This window comes from Phoenix dactylifera, unplaced genomic scaffold (assembly GCF_009389715.1).
Source record: "Phoenix dactylifera cultivar Barhee BC4 unplaced genomic scaffold, palm_55x_up_171113_PBpolish2nd_filt_p 000119F, whole genome shotgun sequence".
NCBI lineage: Eukaryota > Viridiplantae > Streptophyta > Magnoliopsida > Arecales > Arecaceae > Phoenix > Phoenix dactylifera.
In genome coordinates, this window is record NW_024067687.1 from 1,073,777 (window position 1) to 1,100,011 (window position 26,235).

The 26,235-nt window shown below is 37.2% G+C and overlaps 1 protein-coding gene across 2 annotated transcripts; it reads right to left on the bottom strand.

The window, feature by feature from the left end:
• Positions 1 to 466: 466 nt before the first annotated feature.
• On the bottom strand, positions 467 to 25,878 carry LOC103705624 (putative F-box/LRR-repeat protein 23). Of its 2 annotated transcripts, XR_005507192.1 has the most exons (3): positions 25,210 to 25,878; positions 867 to 1,574; positions 467 to 774 (listed from the first exon to the last, which is right to left on the bottom strand). XR_005507192.1 is itself a non-coding variant. In XM_039116689.1 (2 exons), the coding sequence occupies exons 1-2, from the start codon at positions 25,596 to 25,598 to the stop codon at positions 965 to 967; spliced, it is 999 nt and encodes a 332-aa protein (XP_038972617.1). In that variant the 5' UTR covers positions 25,599 to 25,878; the 3' UTR covers positions 467 to 964. The 2 variants fall into 2 exon arrangements, 1 of the variants encoding a protein (XP_038972617.1); XM_039116689.1 differs by having other exon boundaries at positions 467 to 1,574.
• Positions 25,879 to 26,235: the final 357 nt, after the last annotated feature.

Sequence of the window (26,235 nt, forward strand, 5' to 3'; positions counted from 1 at the left end):
TTGTATTTATCTGCAGCTGTTCACTTGCAATCAATGTTTTCCTTCAAGACAGAAAGGAGAGCAATGAAAGTCAAAGTATACCATAAGTGCCATTTCAGATTTTAGTAAGAATGCGTAAACTTCTTTCAGATGCAAACATAAATCAGTAGTCATACCATTCAAAACTACAAAAGTACTGCACAAGGGTGTTCATGCCTGAAGACAAATAAAATAACAAGTAGAGTGCATTGAGGTTTTCAATCATCTAATAAGTCATAGGTTTGGATGCCAATACCGAATTATCTATAAGAGGTTCCTTCAATTTTTTTCCCCATAATTTCTGAGTCCGATGCATAGTTTTGCTCTATCTATTTTGACAATAATGCAACTCATGAAATTTTAATCGGAACTTTTCATAACATTTCCATATCATCTACCCTAAAGATCATAAGGCCTAACATAAAAAAAGCATCCCAATGCACGAGGCTCTTTGTATAGTTTGGAAGGATCATATATATGCAACCTTACCCGTCCACATGGAGAGGCTATTTTCATGGTTCAAATCCATGACATACAGATCACAATGGAGCAACTTAACTGTTGCATCAACTTACAAAACTACAAGTTCACGGACATGTAGTCCCCAAGTTATGCCAGTATTTAAGACAATAGGTTAACTACTAGTACCTTCACCACAAATACATGAAAGGGCTTTGCCAGAAAACAAAAGCACATTTTAAAGAGCCCATAATGGTATGAGTAACCAGATTTCCATCTCTTCTTATGTAGCAACACCTGCATAGACCAGTAAATGAACAAAATAAACGACCCTCCAACCATATCTGTATCCCCCTTCCCTGTTCCCATGAAAAGCAGCATTGTCATACCTTAACAACAGCATGTCAACTTCCCTCACATACCAAGCCCACTTTGCCCATGAATGTGCACGTTAAAGTGCAAGGTTAGATCCAGCAAAAGTCTTATTTCAGAGTAGAAAACCTGGATGGTCATCATCGGAACTGCTGATGTGATAGTAATGATAGTAATCATCGAACACATCATCATAAACCAAATCAATCTCAGAATTCCCAGAGGGGTAATCATCAACAGAGTCTCCAACTCCATCAATATCAGCACAGAACTCATAGTCATCCGTAGGGTCACTTGGAAGCCTGAGGTTTTTGATCCTGGCACACTTTGCTCGCAGACTTCCATCCATGTTAATGTGGAAACACTGGCGTATGTCAAGGGACTCAAGGTGGGGACAGTTATCAAGGATGGCCTGCAGTCCATCATTAGTAAGCCTGTTTGCAAAGAGTTGAAGGTGGTGCAGCTCATGCATGTTCTTGGCTATTGCCAGTGCCTCGCTATCATCAAACTCCATGAGAGGAAGGCTGAACCACCTCTTATTCAGTCGCAAACGTTTCAGCTGTGACCATGCTTCACCAAAAGATTCGAATAGTGTTTCAGAGAATTGTGAACATTGTGATATCTCCAGCTCCTCTAGCTGGGGAAATCTCTTGGCCATCTCAATCAACCCTTCATCCGAGATGGCATAGCATGATATCAGACGAAGGCATTTCAAATGACTGGTTCTGGGGAAAGTACAAAAGGTCAAGTTAGAAAAGACTGGCAATATGGATGGTTTTCCAGATAGTAATTGGATCCACCATCATACTAGTACCATTGGTATTCCAAAATTATAAGAGAAAGAGTTATTGACAAATTACAATGTTAGAAACCAATAGCATATAACAGGTAATAATCCACATAAAACTCTGCTGAGCAGAGCAAAGAAAGCAAAAAGGCTTCTAAGTTAAAGAAAAAGGAGTTAAAACAATATATGATACACCCTTTTCCTCAATCTCACCAGTTTTGGACAGAATGAAGTCCTACCAATACGAGACAAAAGACAAAGAACAATTAAACAAAAGAGGCTCGATACAGCCTGAACACATTGGGTGTGGTGAGGGAGGGTAGTGAGAGTGTGTGCGTGTGCGTGCGTGCATGAGAGAGAGAGAGGGGAGGGGGCACCTGCCCTAGCTCTGAGAACCCAATTGTTCCTGAAGAATTTTCAGCTAACTTATCAACTCACTCAAATACCACCCCATCCTAGCCAGCTGACACCTACCTCATGTTTTGTTAGCTTCCTGTGAGGGTCACTCATCTGTAGAGGGAAGCCAATCATTGTGCTGATTTGACTCTTCAACAAAGAAGTAAGACTTGAACCTAGGGAGACCTATCATGGATGTCCACCCTCCACTAAGCATTCGATTGCATAGCTTGCCTCCCTCACGATATTTTCCTCCCACAGTTTGTCATCTTTACATAAAATAGGCATAGACTAGATTATCCCACATCTTACCCCTGGTGAATTCCTCCATTATGTGATTTTAAGTTAATGTACTATGTTGTTTCAAACATCAACTCATACAAGCAATCAGTGTCACAACAGTAATTAAAATCCCTTCAAAGTACGATCAATTTCTCTCCCTAGGAAGAGGTATATCTTAAGGACAATGTTACCTAGATGAGACACAGTGTTGTGTCAAGTGTCCAGTTGTTCCAAAGAGTGACAGAATCGTTTGAAAAATTGGATACATGGACAAGTTGATCTTACATAGATACATTTACAAATATGTACAAATATATGTCTATAATGAATAACTTATTTAACCAAACTGTTTTGTAGCTTTATAGAATTTATAAAACTTTACTACTTATGATGTTAGTCTTGAAAACTACCATGTGTAGACACCAAAAGTTGCATTACAATCATGATGATATAATGGTTTATTGATTTTATGTGACAAGGAACGCCATGAAGTGTCCGACTGTCTAAGTGTTCGGACAGGATAAAAAAAACCCAAATTTCGACATGTCCAGGTAACATTGGTTAAGGATCTTAATGGCCATAGATGCAAGGTGCACCTGATACAAACAATAACAACCAGTATGTTGCAGTGTGAATAGATTATAACCATCAAGAAGGCAATTGCATCCTTACCAAGTTCTAAAACCTCCGTTTTGGTTTTGGTCCTCTAGGTAGAGTTCCGGTTTCGGCTTCAAAGCTTGGGTCACAAAAGTAAGAATAATCAAAAATTAAAAATTAAAAATAGAAAAGTTATTTCACATCATTTTCTTATGTTTTAGGTTATTGAGGATCATAATTTGTGTATTTTGATAGAGTTTCACATCAAAGATAAATTTGTTTAAAGCTTAATGCATACATATAACATACTTTTCTCCAATTTTTATAACTCCCCTATACTTTTTTATTTTTCTAATTTCCCATATCTGCCCTAACTTTTTACACTTAACTAAAATTTTCCCTAAGCATATATCATTCCATTTCATTTCAATAAACCATCTATGTAGAAGAAAATAACTGTCCTAAGCATTTGCAATTCTATTCATTGAACACCTCATCTAAGCAAAAATTCATCTGAACATATTTCAGTGCAATCCATTTTAATAATCCATCTAAGCAAGAATTGATCCATTTAAAAACACTTCTTTTAATTCATTTAAGCACACTTCTTTCTATTTTGTTGAATAATGTCACGACCCCCGCCCCATTCCCGGCGGGCCGCCGCGACGGTCCTAGGGTGCGGGTAGGCATAAGGCCACCAGCCACCGCGTAGAACCCTACTACCTATCAATCATCAATAAATCTTGAAAAATTTGGCATGATGCATGCACAAAATGATCACTTTTCCTATAGTGACCTGTCAGGATTATCTCAATACATACAACACACTACCTGTCAGAGCAGCAATCACATAATCTGTCACATAATAAACCTGGACAATATATAGCAATACATCATCTCAGGCATATAACTCATCTGCACACATATATATATACCTGCTTCCTAATCCATCCATGGTCAAACCCATATCCACAACAGGATCTATGACTGTAACTATGCACTATATACAATAGAAGGTTTATAATACACCAAAAGAGAACTATGCACTAATCATGGCTCGAGATGAAATCTCAAGATCAATAACAAGATGAACATGATCTCAACATAGAGAATATGGAGTAAATCATTAATATCACCACAATCAATATCAACTCATCTGAAGCATATATGGAATAATCAAGTAAACATATATGCTACTCATGAATATGCTCAACAGATCATAATGCTGGAACATACAAATCAGGTGTCAATATGCTGAAATTATCACTAGACAGCTATCGGGAGGTGGGTTTTACGCCCCAGGCGAACCAGCAACAACTCCCTACTGCCATATGCATATATCGAATATGACACCACACCAATATGTAAATCATCACTAGACAACTGTCGGGAGGTGGGTTTTACGCCCCAGGCGAACCAGCAACAACTCCCCACTGTCACATGCATATGCAGGATAAGACACCATATCGATAATGTAAATGCTAGACAGCTATCGGGAGGTGGGTTTGACGCCCCAGGCGAACCAGCAACAACTCCCCACTGTCACATGCATATGCAGGATAAGATACCACACTGATCATGTAAATGCTGGCCAGTATCCAGAACAGAAATCCATCTCACATCTACATACTAAACGGCACCTCGCGGGAATTCTACATCCGCGGAAAGCCATACTGCACCTCGCGGGGTCTTACTATGCCCGGCGGCAAGCAGAATATAAGTCGTAGGACCGGCCGATCCTACGCCTAGGGCCGTGTCCCCCCCTAGGAAGGGACTGGGCTCCGCCCACCCAGAAGGCTACTATGTGCACAAAGGCCGATGTTCAACCCCATCGACTATAGGTGTCCTGCAGATACTGCCAAGCCATGCATAAATGCCATAATGCACCCTCCCAATACTCTACTAAAAAGGAGTATAATCAAGATTACCACTCACTCGATCATGACCCAATCATAAACTAACATCAGGGTCAGGAGTGAGGGTCAAGGAAGTGCAATACAACTCAATATACCACTAAAAAGGCTCTACAAATCTTTGAAATGGAGGAAATGAAATCAATTTACAAAAGAAGTTATTTCACAATTTGGAACCAATTTAATTACTCATAAAAGAGTATAATCAAGCTACGACTCACAAGTCTTTAAAATAGAGGAAATGAAATCAATTTACAAAAGAAATCATTTCACAATTCGGAATCAATTTGATTACTCATCAACCCCTCGTAATTCCTCTCAATATTCCCTCAAATGCATGTACAGAATAATCAAGCATGGAGAATCAAGATTATAGAGGAATCTACTACAATATCAATCAATATGCTCAAGTGGAATCAATTCACACTTGGCGACATTCATGAAAATTAATTAAGGATGCTCATGGTGCAAAGTACATGACTCCCACTCACCTGCCAATCCGGCACGGCCTCGATACGCCTCTAGAATTCTACAGCAGGCAGTGGGGAACTTCTTCCTCTCGTTCCCTAGCTTCTTGCCCAACTGTGACATGCATTTACCATACATTTAGTCTTGTATCAAGGTCATAATCTACGTGCCAATTATAATATAGGGAACTTTAATTGATTCAACTCCCCCGTTCCCTAAATCTTTTCTTTTCTTTCTCTTTTTCTTTTTCTATTAATTAACTCATCATTTATGTGTATTAGGGACTCCCTTGCACGAGTACAAGGTCTCCCTTAGCCTAATCTAGGCTTAATACCCTATTATGGCATGAAATCCCTTATTTTCCACCCGGATGAACAGTAACCCGAACTGACAGTGGGTTACTTCATCCCGGTTTTGATCCACTTTCAGGACTCCAAATTTGATGAAATTTTTACCTAATATTCTACACTCATAGAGAATTCCAAAGAGATAACATGCATCATCATCGGAGTCCGTTTGACCCCCTAAATAATTCGCCGAAGTTAGGACTTCGACACAGTTTTTCCGTAGTGCCGGAAAAATTTGTTAAAATCCGATTCTTCCTCTTTTAACCACCTCTACAACCCTTATCCAACCCCTCTAGACTATATCCACCCTTTGTATAGCCTAATGTCATCAAAAGACTAGATAGGGACGGATATTTACCTTTTTCTTTTTGGAAATCGAGGTCTTTGCGTAGAGGGGAAGGAGATCTACGTTTTTCCCTTCAGCTGGAAGTGCAACCGGGATCTCCTTCCTCTTCCTTTCTTCTTTTTCTTCCTCTTTCTTTCTTCCTTTCCTTTCCTCTTCTTCTTTTTTTTTTTCTCTCTGTTGTCGTCTGAGACCTCCTCTCCCTCTCTGTCTCAATTCCCTCTTCTCAGCCAACCCACCGCCAGACAACCCCCATTTAAGTCAAATCAAAGCACTATTCACCTTTGTTTAATATTATTAAATTCCCATTTTGCCCCTAACACTTCAACATATCTACAACTATGCCATTATCTTTTGATTCCTTCCAATTTTACCCCTCATATCAATTTTAAATGACTATTCTATCCTTTTTTATATAAAAAAAATATTTTGGGGTTATTACAAATAACCTATCTAAGCAAGAAAAGATCCATCTAGACAAAAACCTTTATTATTTTTCAATTTTTTTAATATATCACTTTACAAAGAAAAAACTCAATTAAAAAAACTGAATAACTATGAGAAAATATAACTCTTTCAAATTAGTAAGTGCACACATAAAGATTGCAACTTGCCAACTATAATAACAAAGCTTAGCCAAAAATAACATAAATTAGATCATTAGAGCCTAATAACATAAATTAGATCATTAGAGCTTATATAAATGGGATATTCAATAATATTAACAAATTTTAGAAATTCATAAAAAAGAATCTAGTAAACATATACTTGTTGAACAAGGAAAAAGATCAGTTTCAGTCAATTTTGGCCAAACTACCACAACTCAGCCTAATCTAACCAAACATGGTGGAAACTGATTGAAGCCAACGTCAACTTTTGATTGGCCTCTACCGAAACATCAAAAAATGATCCTTACAGACTTCAGTTACATTCTTGCTAGTTTTACCTGAATGTTAGCATCTAAAATTTATTCTTGCTCGTTTTACTAAGATGTTAGCATCAGAATCAAAATCCTTGACACATGAGAGTAACCTATTGCTAGTTACTGAATGTTACCATCATAGTTCCTATTGAAACATCAAACCTTGATCCTTAGAAACTTAGGCCCTATTTGGCATTGCTTTTGGAGGGCTAAAAAGCACAATTTAGAGGGCTAGAAACTACTTTGGGCGACTTTGAGGTGTTCGGTAAAACTGTTAAAACAGCTTTCTAGCTTCTCTAAAAATTTGTAAATGGTCTATTAGGAAAAAGCTCCAATTTGAAGCTTTTGGACAAAAGCTCTACTGGTGATGGGTTAGGTAGCTATTTTTTCTTTAGGGCTCACCCAAGAAACCCAGGTTCAAGTCCCAATATTTTTTTCTAAAGATTAATTTATAATACTATTTATTGCCTTAATCATTTAAGTTGGTATCTTTTCATTGTCATAATCATGCAATTAACGATTTTAAGTTTCAACATTATGATGATGAGGATCTACTCCTGATTGTCTAGAGAATGATAAATATTAGGAATAAAGGAGTACGAAACAAATTCAAAAAATTCATGTTGCTATTAGAATCAAGAACTATCCAATTTGCTATTATGATATCCTTTGTTACATGATAATCATCCATAAAAAATAATTATGTTATTTATTATATTATTTAGACTAAAATAAAAAATAATATATAAATTAGCAATACTTTATAATAACAGTTATTGATACTACAAATAGTGTCTTTTATTATCATTTTCTATCCTTTATTATCACTTATTGATATTAAAAGCATTTTCTCAGTTTGGTTACCAAATAAATGCTAAAGTTCCACAGAACTTCAGAAATTAGTCATCAAACACCAAACAGCTTTTTATTAAGAACTCTCCTAGCGAAAGCTCTATTGTCTAAAGCTTTATAGACAAAACCTCTACCACCTATAGGAATGCCAAATGGGGCTTCGAGCTACATTCTTGCTAGTTTTACTTGAATGTTAGCATTAGAATCAAAAGGTTTGACATATGAGAGTAACCTGTTCATGACCAAGGTATGCTAAGCCGGTACCGAAAGCCGTATCGGTCAGCGACAGGACCGGTTCAGCGTGTTTGGTACCGTTTTGATATCGGCCCGTACCGAGAAAGCCCAGCCGGAGCCGGAGAAGGAGAAGAGAAACAGCAAGCGAGCGGGGGAGGGAGGGAGGAGAGGCCGCGGACTCCCACGGAGGGTTGCGGACTCCCACGGAGGGCCGCGGGGGCGCGGCAGAGGCCGAGGCCGAGGCCGCGTCCCCTGTTTCTTTTGAAACAAGGGACGTGGCCGCCGAAACAGGGGACGCGGCCGCAAAAAAAAATTTGAAAATTTTTAAGTCGCTTGCCGACTTCACTTAAAAATTCCAAAATTAAAAAATTTAAGAATTTTTAAGTGAAGTCGGCAAGTGACTTAAAAATCTCCAAATTTTTTTCAGCAGCCCTCCACAAGCGTCCGCGGCGGCTGCTTCTCCCTCCCTCCCCCACTCACTCGTTGTTTCTCTTTTTCTTCCCCGGCTCCGGCATGAACCAGTTTTCACAGCGGAACCGTACCGATAAGCCACCAAGCTGGTTCAATACAGGCTGAACCGGCCGATACGGGCCAGTTCAGCATACCATGTTCGTGACAATAGTTTTGTTCTCTGTGTCTAGGTAGGAGCACGTAGAAGCATATCAAGATTACTTTAGATTGACCCTAATAACATCTAATTAGGAGATACAAATGGATTTCGCGGACTTCAAAAGTGCCACATTTTCGAGTCCCCAATCGAAACTTCTAACCAGCATTTTGTGCCTATCTATTACACTAAGCATCTCAATCGGAGAGGTAATTATCATACTAGTACATGTATACTTCATTCTAGAATTAAAGATCCCCTGTAGGGGTCTCTACTAATGTTATAGACCAATTGGATTATCTTCATATATTAAATGAGTACAGAGTACATAAACATTGATTTCCTTAATCTTTTCTTTTTGAAGCTTTACAAGTCAAAGAAGTGACAAAGCAAGTAAATCATGGACTCATAATAGCTCCTCAAAGAAGACAATGGATTATATCATGCAAATTATGGTGAATGGTTCGATGAAATAACCAGAGAGTTGCTTTCATAGTTTTCATTTTACAAAGTTCTCAAAAGGAAAAAAACAGCAGTACTACAAATATAAAACAACTTTTGCAGCCATGAAAGAGATGTGATAGAAGTTATAGAAATTCAAACAGAAAGAAAGTACCTCCTTAGTTGTTAATGCTCTAGGTCTCCGAAAAATCCTCCTTTCCCTAATTTATGAAGGGTTAAACTTTGTTTTCTAAATTCTCGATCTAAAGAGGGAAGAGAACTCACCAATTTGGTGACAATTAATTTTTGCATAGAAGAGAAGGATAGCAATTAATGCTTTAAATCCCAAAAGACAACCTAAAATACCCACCTAACAAATGTTGCAAGTAGGCTTGAGGCAGAAGCTTGCCCCATGGTTATCTTTTTAGGTGATTTGGGAAGTCTCCCAAAGATAGCAGCCAACACTCCTCTCTCACCCATGATCTCCTATTTTTATTCCCCACAATTTGGTTAGGAGGCAGTCCAATAGAATTAGCTGTCCTTCCTACAAAAGAGGTCTTTCTATTTAAGACTCTAGCTTAGTTGATAAACTAGCAAGTACAATGAAGGGCTTGCATGGCTGTAACAACCCAAGACCTCCCCAACAAAAAAAAAAAAATCCAAGACCTCATCCAAAAGAGCTAACTAAGGAGTTATTTGGGTTCCTTGGTCATGTATAAGCACCCATAATCTATAGAGTGTATAGCCGATGTGGGACTAAACACACGCCAGCACAGGTTCTCACATACTTCCCCCAATTTAAACCATGTTGTCCTTGCTAGGCTAAGGGTCCATATTCATTCAAATCCAATCACAAGTATCAAAAATCCAATTATAAACACTAAGATGAGCTCGTGGTCAACCCAAATGAGCCTGTGTTGAAATATCTTCTACTCCACAAGAGCTATGGGCTGGATTCTTTCTGATACCATTTGTAACAACTTAGGACCTCTCCTAAAAAGGCTAGCTAAGAAAGTATTATTTTGGTTCCTTGGCCCTGTATAAGTCCCCAAGATCTAGCAAGTGATGTGAGAATAAACATACGCCCGTGTAGGTCCTCACAACAAAATAATGGAAAAGAAGGCAAGGAGGGGTCATACACAAGAATAGAGGGGAGCCATACATGAGAGTTAGAGGAGGCCATGCCTCGCCACACATAGGATTACACTAAAGTTTCTAGATCCAAGCGGGTCTTTGGCCCCTAGCCTTTACCTAGCTCTGCCCCTATTTCCAGGTGAAATATTCTCTTGAGCACTGATTGTCAAAACTTATAAAAGATGTACAAGTGACATGTTTCATACACGGTCTAACCAACAAAATTATAATCAAAGTGTGTGCCTCATCAAAACAATAGGTCTAAGAAAATTTGTGCGTAACTTTCATATGTGATAAATAAGTTCATAATGCTACTACTCTTCTTATATGTCGAAGCATGAAGGACAGTAGAGTGATCTTTTATTTCTTTTTCCTTTCATCCCTATAACTTTGTGCCTTCTTCCTGATTTAGTAAAGTCACATAAAAAACTGAGCATCTATCCCACTTGCAACATTTTACTGACTTCTTGAATAACATTAAAGAACTTCAAAATGGTTTCTACCCAAAAGAAAAAGAAAGAGGAAAAAGGAAAAAGGGAACTTCAAAACAAACAGAATGCAATGACAACTAAATATATTCAAGTGGTCATATTGATTCATTCATTCACCTTCTTTGGCATACGCAACTTTGAACATTGACTATTTAACTCTCTCTCTCTCTCTCTCTCTGAGAATTTAAATTCTTCAGTAGAATGATCCATTGGCTCCATAACCTAAGGCAGCTTGCTAATAAGAATATCATTCTTCATCTACCTCTCCAAAAGTGTTTACCTCAACCAAATTCCCTCTCTGCCTTTTCTTACAAAATCCCTCTTACCACCCTCTAATCTCTTGCCTTAAATCATCCAACTTTATAGGCTACTTGCAACATCATTTACTATTCTAGAATGTTATTAAAATGGTGCTTGAATCAATTAATTTTATGAACTAGAAAGTGCCTAACTAACCTGCATCTCATTGTATTGGGATATTTTGCATCTAGGAGAAACCTATAATGTCAACTTAGGTCTTTTAAGTTCAACTTTGCACTAGATGATTGGAAGTAGAAGATAATGTAGACTTAAACACTCCAAATATAGAATCGCTAAACGGTTCAACTACAAAAAACAATATATGTAATAACCCAACCTATAATTAGGAAATGTGTAAATATATACATGAATGTGTGACACTTAAATATTGATCATCCTACTAAGTATTGCTTGGTATCATTTTATATGAGATGCTTTGAAGACCAAAATATCGACTTTTCTTACCGAACCTTTGGTTCTAAGTACTGTCTCGGTAATAATAAAATTTATGAAATCTTAAGATTTGAGAAATACCTTACATTTAAAAGATGATACTTTGATGAATGCCAAAAATCTACAATCTAAACTGAAGTAGGGAAATCAACATTTTATTCTTCAAGAATTTGAATGTTTCAATATTTTTATTGAATTCAAATAGGACATACTTCTTTATTTATATGTGCACATTTACTTAAATGATATTCAAGTAAATAAGTAGATCTCTTGCAATGTGCCCATCTGCCTTTTGCTACTCCGTCCGTTAAGTCACTAGCTTAACCCACCTGACCTATCAACTGATTTAGCTAAATGACCTACTTAGGGGATCTGACCTAATATAGGAGTCGGCCTAGTGAGCTCCACCTTCTAGACCACATTTCTCCATCTATACATAGGGGCATGGGTTAAGATAAGGGGAGGAAAGGAAAAGGTGAATATAATGATGATGATAATGATGATGTACGAAGCTTGGATAAAGAGTCATGGTTTCATCTACAGTAACTTTCTCCATGCCACTGGATCTAAGTATTCATATCAGTAGCATTTCTTTTGAACTGAAGGTAGGCCTTGGCGTAATGACAAAGTTGATCCAATATGACCCAAGCCTCACGGGTTCAAAACATGGAAACAACCATCCCGCTTGCAGGGTTAAGGTTGCATACCCCTAACCCCCCTCAGACCACACAACAGCAGGCGCCTCATGCATTGGGATGCACTTTAGTGTTTCTTTTGAACCTCATAACCAGTTTTGAGCTCATGCATGGTTTTGAAATTCCAAACTGAATGGTCCTTTTTAAAATTATGATTTTTCTTGTATTATGTCTTTAAACTCTTAAATCAATCCCAAGACTACATATTTTTGATACTAAACCATAGTCTTTTCCAAAATCATGGATCCCTTGTAAGTCAGTCTCCATGCTTTTAGACATTATGATTTTAAGTTTTGTTTACCATTTCTAACTCACTTCCAAGTTTGTGTTTCAAATTCCAAACCTATTGTCCTCTTGAAAATTGATAATTTACTTGCAAATGATTCTTCCATGTGCTTCGGGACTATGGTCCAACTGTGTTTACAAAACATCTCATTATAAAATTCTAAATATTAGTTTCCAAGTTTACAATAATTGAATTTTCAACTCATTAATTGGCTTCAATTTTAAAGTCAAGGAAAAAGTTATCTATTCCGATTTGAAAAATCTAGACTTAAGTTATGTTTTTCAAATTATTTTTAGTTTCTATGTGAAAATTTCAGAATTATGTGAGTTTTGAACCATGATTTGAGCTCCTACAATCCTCTATATGATAACATGGTCTTCACCAAAATAATCTTGAAATGAAATGCTTATGCTTATTGGAGCTTTTAACATTTTCTTTGAAATTAGTGTATTTTGTTCAATCTGAAAATAATGATATAATTCTAAACTACAATTGGACCCCTAGGCAAGTGGTATATGAGAAAGCCTTGCCCGAATTTCCATGAAAAACCTCTGTCTGGCTAGTAATTGTGGCCTCATCTACAATGCTAATGAGGATCTACATGAACAATGATGTATGAGTTGCCTAACTTGATATAGATGAGGAACCTTTGACTGGGTGGTATTTGCCAACCCTTGACCAAGTGGTATGAGTGGACATCAAGGATACCATTGCTTCATTTGCACTAGCAATGAGGATAATGAGTGGCCTCACCCACATAATAGGTGAGGATATTGGTGGCCATGCTTGCGTTTGCAATGAGGAAATGAGAAGCCTCAAGGGTATAAGTGAAACATTATAAGATAATGTGAAACAAATCGAAATATTGGAATTTGACATAAAATGTGTTCTGATCTTTCATCATTTCTTCCTCATTAGTGGATTTTAATATCTGGAATTTTCATCATCCAAGTGATAAATGAACCTTTGCCTGAACTTTCGAAGAATATATAGCACGCGATCTAATGTGAATTACCTAAACTCTTCTCAAACATCATGTATTTTGACTCTTTTACCACCAATTTTCTTATTGAAACTTTTAACTTCACTCTTTTTCAGTAAATCATACTTGGATTTTTAGTGATAATCTGATTCATAGTAAGATTTAACAGTCATGTTTTTCAGTGAAAACCTAAATCCTTGACCAGGGTAGAAGTTCACTTATTGAACTTTGTAGTTCACCTTATCCTTTATACATCTTTTTCCAGAGCGTTTAATGAGAGCCCTAGTTTATTTGTTTGAAGAAATGGATTGTTTTGGAAGTTGACCTCATTATCTACTGATCATGATCATGTCGGTGATGTCCCAAGACCCAAGTCATACCTTTGAAGGTATGATAATATGTATGATAAGTTATGTTTAAGGTTGTAAATGAATTTTTAATACAGGCATCATCGATAATATATATTTTTAGTCATACTTTGTTTGATCAGGTGGGTATTATAAAGGATGTTAAATGTTTATGGTGTTTTAATCAACCTTTATTGAGGACGATTAAGTTTGAATTTTAAGTTTGTCTGTTTTTCGCGGTCATACCTTGTGGTTCAAGTAACTTGGGATCTCAGGGCATGGCAACATAGACAATTCAACTATATAAAAATGAAAATAAAAGCCTACAAGAATTACATAATCCCATCAAAGTTAGCATCCAAGTTTTGTTTTCAACCTGTTCTTTTCCTTCATATCTCCTCTATTCTCACCTTTCCTTTCTTCATTGTTCCATTATTCTTCTCCATTTCCTTTTCACCATTCTCTTTTTCCTTAAAAGAGGCCACAGCAGTTCTATTGCTGCTAAAGAGCTTTGCTGCAGCTCCTATCCTCTTCTTTACTTGCAGCACTGTCCATCATTGGATTCATGTCCATCAAAATTCGACTCTCTTTTATTCTCAATCAGTTTTTTATCTAATTCTTAGGTTGCATGAACAAATCACATGCACATAAGTTTAACATATGGACTGCTGAACCGGGCCGAGCCGCCCGTACAGAGCTGACTCGGTGGGAAACCGGGTTGGTTCGGCCTGCAAATTCGGTTCCGGCCAGTTTCGGGACCAAACCAGCGGAATCGGTCCCGAACTGATTGAAACCAATTGGAAATGGTTTAAACCGAACGTTACCAGTGCGAACCAGCCTGGAACCGGCCGGTTCCGTTCAAACTCAGTGCGGGCAGACCAAGTTTTGAACTAGGCCCCTCCCTTTTCCTTTGTGTGCTATTATAATATTGTTGAGAAGGCGCGAGAAGGCCTTCTCAACAATATTAGTAAGCGGCGGAGCTAATTCCATCGTTCTCTCTTTCCATCAGGTCAAAAATCATACCGATTCAGCACTTTAGAAGAAAAATCCAAGCCTAAATAAGGTATGCTTCCTCTCCCCTATCTTATTCCCTCCTTTTTTTTGGGGGGGGGGCTTAAAAAATTGCTCGAAAATTGCAAAATAAGGACAGATCGTGCTAAAAATTTTGATTTGGGCTTGATTTTATTCTATATTATAGATCTATGGACGATCTACATGATGACATAAAAATTTTTAATTTTTAAATTATATATAATTTTTAAAAATTAAAAATTTATTTTCAATTATAAAATTAAAAATTAAAAATTAAAAAAGCTGTAAAATGAGAATCGTATTTAGGGGTATGCAAGCTACTCTCCAGCAAAATTTGGTGTACATTCATATAAGTTTTAATACGATCATGCGCACAGTAGCCTAAGCCTAAATTTGAAAAAAATCAAAAAATAAATAACCTCTGATGCATGTCCAAGGGCCTAGAAAAATATATATAGCATCCATTGTTGGGTTCTACATAGATTCGAGCTGAAATTAATTTTTTTTATTTTTAATATTTAATTTTTTAAAATATTAATATTTAATTTTTTTAAAATTCAAACAAAATAAAAATATATAAATAATACGAAAAAATATGAAAAATAAGTAGTATGTATTAAATAATTCAGAAGTAATTTCTGAAGTAGAAAATATATTTTTCTGAATTTATGATATTCAAACATATGCTTAAATTTAAAAATTATTAAAAATATATAAATAAATAAATAAATAGTATTATGTATTAGATAAATTAGATGTATTTTTTGATGAAAAATATCTTTATCGCAACAAGATTTTGCTATTTTTAAATAATTGATAAACTAACGTAGTTGATAAAGCTGCAGAATTAGAACCATAAAAAAAAGAAGCCAGAGCGTAACATTGGTTGGGATCACGGGCAAATGCTCTCGGGTCGGCACCATTGAAAATGCAACTAATACAACACAGAGTTCATGGGAGGAAGGGTAACCAGGTTGAAGCAACACTTAATTGGTAGTTAACCCCGACATATCTATATCGGAAATGCGTACAGGAGGTCGGCAGCTGATAAAGAAATACTTCGCTAATTTCAGAGCAATGAAGGAGAAGATTTCCATCGGTCGAGCGAGTTGGAGGAGGCTCCGCTTCAGATGAGGAGGTACAATTCTAGGTTGCCATGCAAGCGAGCCTGGATGATCAGTAGTAGCAGGATTAGGTGGCCAAACATAGGGCTTGATTTGGGCCCTCGTACTATAAGTCGGGCTCCGATTCTACGAGCAACAAAGCAGATCCTAAGTTTAGGAGGACCTCAGTCAGAGAGGTTGTCAGCATAGGCAGTGGTCGGATTGCATCTATGCTGGAACTTTTGGTAGCAAAAAAAAAGTTACCCAGACAGATTCCACCAGGAGCAGCAATCCATGATTTAGATCCACAATCCTTTCCTAGCAGAAATTTGAAGCAGTAAAGAGTTGACTCAATGCTGACGAAGGATAAGAAGAAGGATATGTTGCGAGCTATTCGATCTTGGTTCCACTTTAGCCACAATCCCAACGAATGAGGCAGACAATACGTATTATAAGTCTGCCATTTCTGCCATATAGGCTGTCAGTCCTAGTATAGATCCTCCAGGCCTGAAGGACATCTACGGTATGCTTCTTGACAGTAATAATACGGTATGCCTCATATTTTCTGCACCCCATGTGTTGTACATTGTATCAACATCATGTTGATGGTCATTGCGAAGATTGGTAGGGTGCAGCAGATAGTGGAGACAGCCCAAACCATAATCAGATATATTTATAACCATACGTGGGTCCTTTTACTGATGAGGAGGTATGCAGGGGGAGAGATCTTAAGACCAGAAGTCATACGGTTTGCTACCAACTATGTTGCACCTGATAGCCTTCTTGAGAAGAAAGCAACCCAACGTCAGATGTTTGTTAGTGCCGAATGATAGAAAAGTAGATATGCGAGGGCCGGCACTTAAGAGAGCATTGTCGTGGACTTGGTGGCGAGACAAACATTCTGGCAGCAGGCCACTGCAATATTGAAAACTATCAGACCATTGTATCAAGTGCTTCGGGCCGTGAATAGCGAGAGACCTCCAAATGGGCTTCTTATATCACATGATGGAGAGGGCAGAGATTCAGATCATGGAGTAGATCCGATGTATGCCCACGAGTACATCGACATCATTGAGCAGCGATGGGACTACCAGATTGGTAAAAACTTGCATCTAGTAGGTAAGCAAGAATATTGAAAATTAGACTGCTCTTGTACTTGTACAATTTTACTAAAACAATAATGAACTCTATCTGCAGCATAATACCTGAACCTCTGTCTCAGTTCACCATAACTGGAATCGATATGAATGACAAACTTGTAGCCACTCTGCATAATCTGATTTATAGAGCCTGATCCAAAAGTCATTGGCCAATGTCCAGAAGAATTAGCTTAAGTGACATATGTAAGTTAATTGATATCTTTAATTATTGACATATTACAACACGGTTCTTTTTCACAAACCAAAATATCTAGAGAGGGCACCGACAGCTTTGGAGTCTTGACAGCTGTCGCAAGTAAGAAAAATATGAATCCAAGTATGTTATACATCAGGAGGACATTTATCTGGCATTAGATGGTTACTAATATGAACTATCTTATTTTGCAGCTGAATAGTGGATTCATTTTGGATTGTCCACGAAAAATCTGAAGTGGCTAGCTATTTGGTTCCTCTCCCAGACGGTCTTCTCCCACAGGGTAGCCGGTCACCACATGACTCCTTATCCGAAACATCCTCTCAGAGATATGATCGAGAGATGCTTAGACAAGGCCACTACGCTACCCAGTCGACTCGGTCAAGAGAGCGACATATATCCTCCCAATATAGCCAGACAGAGAGGGACACAGAGTAAGAAGGCAGCTATCCAGCACACCAAAAAAGAAAAACAAGAAAAACCCGCAGGCCCAATGAAGATCGAGGAGTCGGTTCAATCAGATTCAGAGGACAAGAGCAGCAATTCTAGTGGTCATGGATCCGCTGGCCAAGAAGAAGAGGACAAAAGACCACCGTTTATGATATAGCCGCAGGGTGGTCTTCGAATCACCGGTGAGTCTCAATTTACGCATACTACAAAAGATAGGGACTATGGTGCACAATCTGGTGGAGCCCGTCAAGATTTGATTATATATAGGAGATGGATTTTTCAAGTCATTCAGGAGGACACAATGCAGCTGCAGATGACTTCGCATGTGGAGTAGGATCCATAGACATATCAGATTCCGAGTCGTATACTGGATCCTATTACCTGCAACCACAGGCAGCCTATGACCCATACGGATACAGATATGGTTATAGTGCGTGTGAGGCATCTTCCGATAGCTACTACTCTACGCAGCCTAGAACATCTTATGGGTCGGATTTTGCTGTCGGCTTATTCGGATAGGTACTTCACAGTCGTTTCATCAGCCAGTTTATCAGCTAGAAGACATCTCTCAAAGCTATAGCTTCAGCGAGAGATCTAAGAGTGCTAATAACCCAGAGCGTGTTCATTATGGGATAAACATACAAGACTACATCGTCGCTTGGTTAGAGAAGTGAGCTGATGTATCTCCTGACTATACTAATGATCCGAATATCTACGAAAGGCGTTGCCACTCGACCCGATTTTAGATATCAGTATGTATGTTGTACTTTAAATGTATGTAATTGATTGTATTATTTTATAATTTTCACCACTACTTAATTTGAGGATATTTCATGTTGCTCCTTATAGTATGTAACATCTCACTAATCATTTTATGATTTGTATCATTTTAAAACAATAAGATACATCATTTAGGTTAAACCGGGATCATAGAAACATCAAAAAACATAAAAAAAATATTAAATTAGGCTTAAAATTATTAAAAAAGTTCAAAAAAAGTGATTACCAATTAAATCAACTTGAAATACTCTACAAAAGAAGGGCATGCCAGTACGAAGCCGGCACGCCCTACCGTACCAACACGGTACGGTACTAAACCGTACTGGCTGCTGGCTAGTACAAGTTCTGGCACAGGTTCGGCAGACCTTGGTTTAACATATTATGAAACTGGACAAAAAATACAAAAACCCATTGATTGGTGAAGGCGAACTAACCACCATAAAAATGGAGCCATATTTTTTATATTCATTTAACCTATGTATCTATAAGCAGCTAAATTCGAGACACAAGCTTATCAAAAGAAAACATGATTCAAAATTCTGGCTCAACATTTTTCATCACATTTACAAGTTCCTACGAAAGAGAATAGTGAAAGTAGCAAGTTTTTGGACAGTAATTTTAGTCAATATGTAGGTTGTCTCAGTTGAAAGGACATTGTCTTGAATGGACAAGTTGAGCTTCATCCAGCAACCATAGTTTTACTATTTCACAATGTTTTGATGAGAGTTGGACAGAAAAGTGGCAACCGATGCTAAGCCTATGCAGTTGCATGTTCTTTGTCCAATAACTCAGTATATCAAAGCAGATTCACACCAAATCAACCTTGATTTATCCAGGTTCATTCAAGGTGTGGTTAATTTCTTATTTTATTCACCACATCCATCTATATTAACTATATTAGACAGGCATGATTCATACAGCTATCGTGCCAAAATTTTGACAATAACCAATTTTCTCACAACTTTTTAGGATGCTCTAGCGGTCCAACTATAGTTAGTCAAGTATGAGCCCACATTACCAATTAACAGCAAGATAACTAACCATACTTCATCTGTCTTTGACAATGTAATGCTATGCATTATATACTTACAATCGTCAAGCCATTGCCGGTGATAAAAACAGCAATGATTATATACAGAGAAGTTACTATGTAGAAAAATGTTGAATAGTAATGTCATAGAGTATCATTAGGTAGCTTATCACATTGATAAACAATGTCAAGTATGGTTCATATTACAATTGACTAGTTATCAACAATACTAAGTCATTCTCAAACATGTAAATTTTCAGTATCATGTAAACTCAAAAGTTTTATCCTCTTAGGTGAATTATAAAGAAGAATAGGAAGTATTACACCTGCACATCTATATATCATCAAGATCACATACATTCAACTTACTTCGGATTTAATGATATTTCGATTTTTATTCTTAAAGAGATTTATAACTTATTAAGATTACAGAAAGCTTCAGCAAAAGTATTGAAAACAATTATGATTTTGGATCAAAACTTATGATTTACAAATTGCAAAACAGTGTCCAAAGAGATTGAGCTTTAATCGAAAATGAATTGAGCATTGACCTAAATTTGGAGCATAACATTGGTACCAATGGATAGAGCTAAACAATCTCAAATTGGAGCATATTTAGTAAATCAGGAAGGATATATTGGCTTGGAGATAACAATTCAAAGTATATGACTATTGCATGGTTTTCTTTTTACTATTTTCTATACAACTAGAAATAGAAATTTAGAAAAAAAAAAATAGAAAAAAAAATAGCATGAATGCTGTTGACGTTGGAGGCAAATGGCACAGCATTGAGCATGCAAGAAATTTGTCGAGCTTTCTACAAGGTTCTACAAGGACAAAGGAGACGCATACCTAAATGAGAAGAAATTAACATTTTTCCCAGCAAAAAATGAAACTTGAGTTCAAAGTAACTTAAGAAAGGGGTATCCAACAAAGGATACGTAATTGGGAATTTGTAAATTTGCTGCCTTGAGGTGCAATGTCTGTAAACTTCCAATCAACAGTGATGATAAAAATCTTACCATGAGAAGGGGTATCTGACCTTAATTTCCATGAGAATGTTTATACTTCTGACTTGAAAAGTAAAAATCTAGTATTTCCATCATGGATTATGTGAGATTTGAAAATCATTCCATGCGAAGGAATTAGATGATTGGATCATCAAAACATTGAATTGGATAGAAACCTCATCCTCGTGACATTGACTATTAAAGGAGCCATCAAAAAAAAGAAAAAGGAAAAAAAATATCAAACAGATCGCTGGTTTCAGCCATCAATTGACCTTCCAATCAGGATTGGACATCCCAATGTTCTAAGATTAGTTGATTAGTGGCCAAAAGAACAAATAGACAGCTAGCAGGTGTTCTGGTAGAAAGTTTGAATATCTGAAAGTTTATAAGGGTATAACTCAAATATAGAAAGGTGGTCAGGGAAGAAGTTGGTGGTCATTTAGACCACAGACTTCTCCAGCCAGGAAATTCAGAAAAACAATGTAGTAAGAATCTTGCTCTTAGAAGTAGGAAATTTGAAGTATCCACTTTGGAAACTTCTAGAAATTTGCTAGAAACTTGAAACTGCACCTTTTCTTACTCCAAGTGTTTCTTAAATATCTACTTCCCTAGACATGCATCCACATCTGTCCTCCCCCACACTCCTGATTATGGCAACTAAGGTCCTGCAGTTCTAAAAACAGAAGAAAAACCCAAGGTCACAAACAGCCATTAATTGGAATTCCAAGATAGAATCCCAGGCAAAACAATGTTGTTTACTGATATTCGGTCAAAGTTACTACAGGGATCAAGAAATCTAGTCAATACTGATAACCCATTGCTACCGGGTATCTTTAAAAAGATCACTTGTATGGAGTTATGCCCCTCCAGAGCCTCTCTTTTGTTATGTTCAACAATGACAGAAAAAGTAGAGGTTGGCTACTTTGGGGAACCCACAAGCCACAGGCAACTATTAAACCACAGCTGCACATGAGTCATAACTTTAAGTGGTGAGGGCTCATCATTAGCTTCATTTCTTAGTCTAACCACTTTTTCTTACATAGAAGCAGTCATATACTCCTACCATGTATAAACTGGATTTGTTTTTTCTTTGACAAAAGAAAAACACTAACAAGTCATTAGTTATAAAAAATAAAATACTAGTTTCTTTTCACTTGCATCGCAATACCATACAATAAGCAAAGCTTGCAACTTTAGGTGCGAGACCTAGGCTCATGATGGTTTAATATCACAAATGGCATACTTATTAACTCCACTCAGATTTCTCTTCCATATTATCTTGCTTGACTTTTCACTGTCTTACAAGTTAAAAACCATAAATTTTCTTATTCTGTCGGAGCTCTAGACCAGCACCCTACTCTACTAATAATCAGCAGGGCAACCAAAGTTCTTACTAAACTTGAAACTTCAACACCAAACTTTGACCGCTGCAATAAAGTTTAGCAACCCATACTTACTTTTATAAAGATTGAAGATCAGGTCTTAAAAGCCATTTTATGCCCCAAATCCCGAAACTTAAATTTGTCACAACTTATTCCTTTTCTGTTGTCTTTAGAACCATCACTTCACTAGTTCACTTTTATTGGAAATTTCAATCTGGAAGTACAGCAAGCTACTGGATCAACCCTAATCTTATTCTAATTCCATTTACCTTGTAGGCCCATTCTGTGATGTTGTTCTACACTCCTATATTAGCTAAACATGAGGGACAAAATAGAAATGCGAAAAATGCTGTTCAAGAGACTACATGTGACATAGGACTGATCTAATGGGAACTCTATATGCTCACCTAGAATGACGCTAATGCAAGATGAAAGAACTAATGACAATCATATGAAAAAATGATGCAACACTAACAAGTATAAAAGGAAAGAAGACTACTTACGGGAATAAACAATCAGAAAGCAGAAGCAATTCAATCAACCTTTCTAATCCGATATGAAGACAACATATGATTTTAGGTGAGTTCAGACAAATCATTATTAAGAAAAACAAAACACAAGACTTCTTGCAAATCCAGCAAGAAACAAAAATTCAAACAAAGTTCAACCTGGGATAGCTCCTTAGGATGCATGAAGGTCCTCCCAACCAATCTTGCAAAGCCACAAGCAGAACTTCAGCAAGCAGCGAAAGGCTTTTGCAAAGGGCTGTTTTAAACAGATTTTTTAAAGAATAACAGCTAGTCATAGTAGGCCAGAAAGAAGGTAATCTTGGGACTGTACAGGCTGATAAGTGTTTCAGGTTTAGCTAGAATGAAGGAGGCTTTTGGAAATCAATGAAAAGGCTAAATTCTAAGAAAAACCAAGTCTGTAGATTGGTTAGTTCTGGCTGTTGCTGGGCCAGATCAGGTCTGCAGGCAGGCCGGCAGCAACCTGGTGAAGACCGGCTGCTGTTAACAACACAGCTGATGGCTGATCGCAACAGGTGACATCAACAACTTGAGAATTACTGGATGGCCAGGTGAAACAGGAAGCCAAAAAAAAAATAGAGAGAAAGGCTCAAAGAAACAGGAAGAAGGGAAAGCAAAGCAGAAAGAGTTTACAGAAGACTCAAGTTTCCCTGTCTTGCTCGGAAGGCCAACTTCATCTCACATGAAGGAAGAGAAAATAGTGAAGAAGAAAAGCAGGTTCTTTTTTTAATCATGACATCATTAGAACAAACCCTAGAGCTTGCCACTTTATCTAAGAATAAGTGGAAAATTTAATTAAAGGCCCCAATTATAAATTACGTGTACATCGCTATGCCTAAGAAATTAAAATGAAGTCCCAAGCCCCACTGAATTATAACATAAAAGGGGCTCAACTAAAAGAAAACAATAAATGAACTAATCAAAGCACCAAAATTGACAAATACAAGACTGAACATCTTCTAAAAACTAGCATTTTCCATCCTCAAACTAGTATCCCTTCATCGGCATCTTTCATAAGTTTTAAACATTCATCAATCTCCATCAATATGATCAGTCAAATTCAAGAAAATGACATTCAAAATTTACAAATTAGCTAAAACAGAGGAGATAATCTAAAGATGTACAGCAAACCAAATGCATTAAGAGTTAGAATGATATTTTATTAGTTGTATCTTGTAAGATCCACATACTCCAAAGGAAATAATTGCAAGGGGACTAAGATGATAAAATTCAGTGAACCATGATTAGGGAGTGAATTTGTGATGTCATCAAATCTTGATGAAGCAAAGGAATACTTGTTTTCCTCTTAAAGAAAAAACTTTTGAACTCATAGACTGGTAGGCTAAAACATGAATGATTAAGTACTTTCATCCATTCATAGATTGTTCCCAATCCATCCACAAATTTATAACCAGATAGAAGACTACAGATAATGCCAGTATAGCTTTTAGAATTTCTAAACATAATTTAGAATTAGATGATTCCTTAAAGAATATGTGAGATAGGATGAGACAGAACGATGAAGATTGATTTGTGACTCTTTAATGTCTAATGTTCCAAAGGTGTTGAACACCAACAAGCATAGATTGAGATGTCTTAGTGAACGCGACAGAAATCCAACAATCAGTTGCCTGCACTATCACTTGCTGTTTTTGCTGCATGACAATTAATTGACAAGTTTCATAAAGATACATATTTCCATTCTTTTTTTATTTTATTTAATCTGTTGATATTGACTTGAGGTAAGTCTCACTCTACTGAGAAAAACCTGATTAAAATATTGATTAAAATATCTCACTATAAAAAAGGCTAGTACTATTTTATCAAGAATATAAATATTTATTTCAGATATTACAGGTGTGGATCGAATCCATGCTTTAAAAATTTATTGGTGCTTACTTCATCATTATCGTGATCTCTCTCTCTCTCTCTCTCTCTCTCTCTCTCTCTCTCTCTCTCTCTCTGTGTGTGTGTGTGTGTGTTTGTATGTATGCATGCCCGTGCAAATTTCAGAAATTAAACAGGCTTTGTTGCTTATCAACCACATTATCATGTTCATCCCTTAAGTACCCAGTAGAAGTCATAAATCCCACTTAACAGTTAAGTTCGAACTACCAATCAATAATATATACATAATTAACAAGCAGAAGATCACCATTTTCATCCTAGGACATCAGATTCTCCAACGCAAATGCTGTCTTAAACCCTCAAAAAAGAAAACTGCAAAGAAAAATATCACTAAAACAACCAAACCAGTCGATTATTTTTTTCATACACTTATTCCCTATTGCACGCATCAATAGGGGTAAAAAGGACACTGCAGATGACTCCAATGATATGATTATTAGATCCTAAGAAAGTTGAGATGGTATGAGGAACAAAAATACTAACTTTTAACTCTTGGTTCTACGAAAGTTATTATTTACCAACAGTATTGAATCTACATATATTCAAGACAGTAACTAGGGTAGTGACAACAGGATCTTCAGAACCAATGAAATTGGCAATTGAAAGGAGAAGTTCTTTCAAAATGTTACAAAACTATTTGATTTATTTAGTACCGCATAAAACAACAAGTTAAAAATGTTGCCCGCAACAACAATCTAATATGATCAAGGTTAATAGATTGTGAGAACACGATTTGACTTCCTGATAAAACCCAACAAATCATCATCAAATGTATCCAATCAGAACATATGTAGCAGGATTAGATAAATGAAATATACAAAAATTTAACCCAACAGAATAAACAATCCAATCATATAAAAGAGATACAATCGAGATGTATATCAAATGGCAAACGATCCGAGATAAACCTGTCAGCAATGTATTGCAAGAGTGCATCACTCCCAACGTAGTCGCCATAGAATTCCTCAACCTGCCCGTTGCTCCGATCCACGGCTTCCCTCGCCATCGACTCCATATCGATCTCATTGAACAATTCGGAGTGGTACAGCATGTCGATGCACCGCCACAGCTGGGGCTCGTGGGAGAGCTGTCTCCATGGCCGACACACCCACTGGGCCGCCATCAAGATCTCGATCGCCCCGATTTTCTGGAAGATCAGCAACAGCACATCGCGGGGCAGCTCCGCCCAGTTCCGCTCCTCCGCCGGCTCCGGCGCCTCCTGCGACAGCGGCGGCGATAGAGGGGGCGACGGCGGCGGTTCCTGGCTCACGGCCGGCTCTTGGTTCGAAGGGCCCATGGCCTCCAGAGGGAGTCTAGGGGTTTCTTCTCGGCGAAGTATCGAAACTTTATCGGGAAACCTAGGGTTTGGGGGAGGTTCTGACAGCGAGAAATTGGGATTGCTAGAGTTTGATTAGGGTTTGCAGAGGATTAGAGTTTGGAAATGGAGGACGACGGAGGTGCATCTTTTCGGGGATTTTTTAGGGAAATCCGGTTGTCGTTCTCCGGACGAGTCGGATCTTTGGCGGCAATGCTTCGAGAGTGGGAGGCAAGTAAGGGGCGGGCCGCTGGGCCTGGGACGGCGGTTTCGAAAAACGGGATCTCGTTAAAGGGAATTTTAAATAAAAAAAATTCATAAATACCCTTCTAAATAAATTTCGTAAAATTGATATTTGCATATATATATATATATATATATATATATACTTGTAATTATACAAATATCTCTAATATAATGATTATTTGTTAAGAAAAATCATATTTATATTAATTAAAAATAAAATAAAATTTTAAAATTACGCTATTGTTTCTATTTTCATTTTTTGCTATTTGGATCGTGATCTATTTGCACGTCTACCCATTAAGAGTATTTTAGTCATTTTAATTTGAAACCGTTAATTTTTTTAATGCTGTTAGATAGCATGGTATATATGCAA

Coding starts and splice junctions, on each gene's coding strand:
- LOC103705624 (XM_039116689.1), bottom strand. CDS start 25,598: ATGGGCCCTTCGAACCAAGAGCCGGCCGTGAGCCAGGAACCGCCGCCG. Junction 1,575..25,209: donor TTGCAATACATTGCTGACAG/GTTTATCTCGGA, acceptor TACTTTCCCCAG/AACCAGTCATTTGAAATGCC.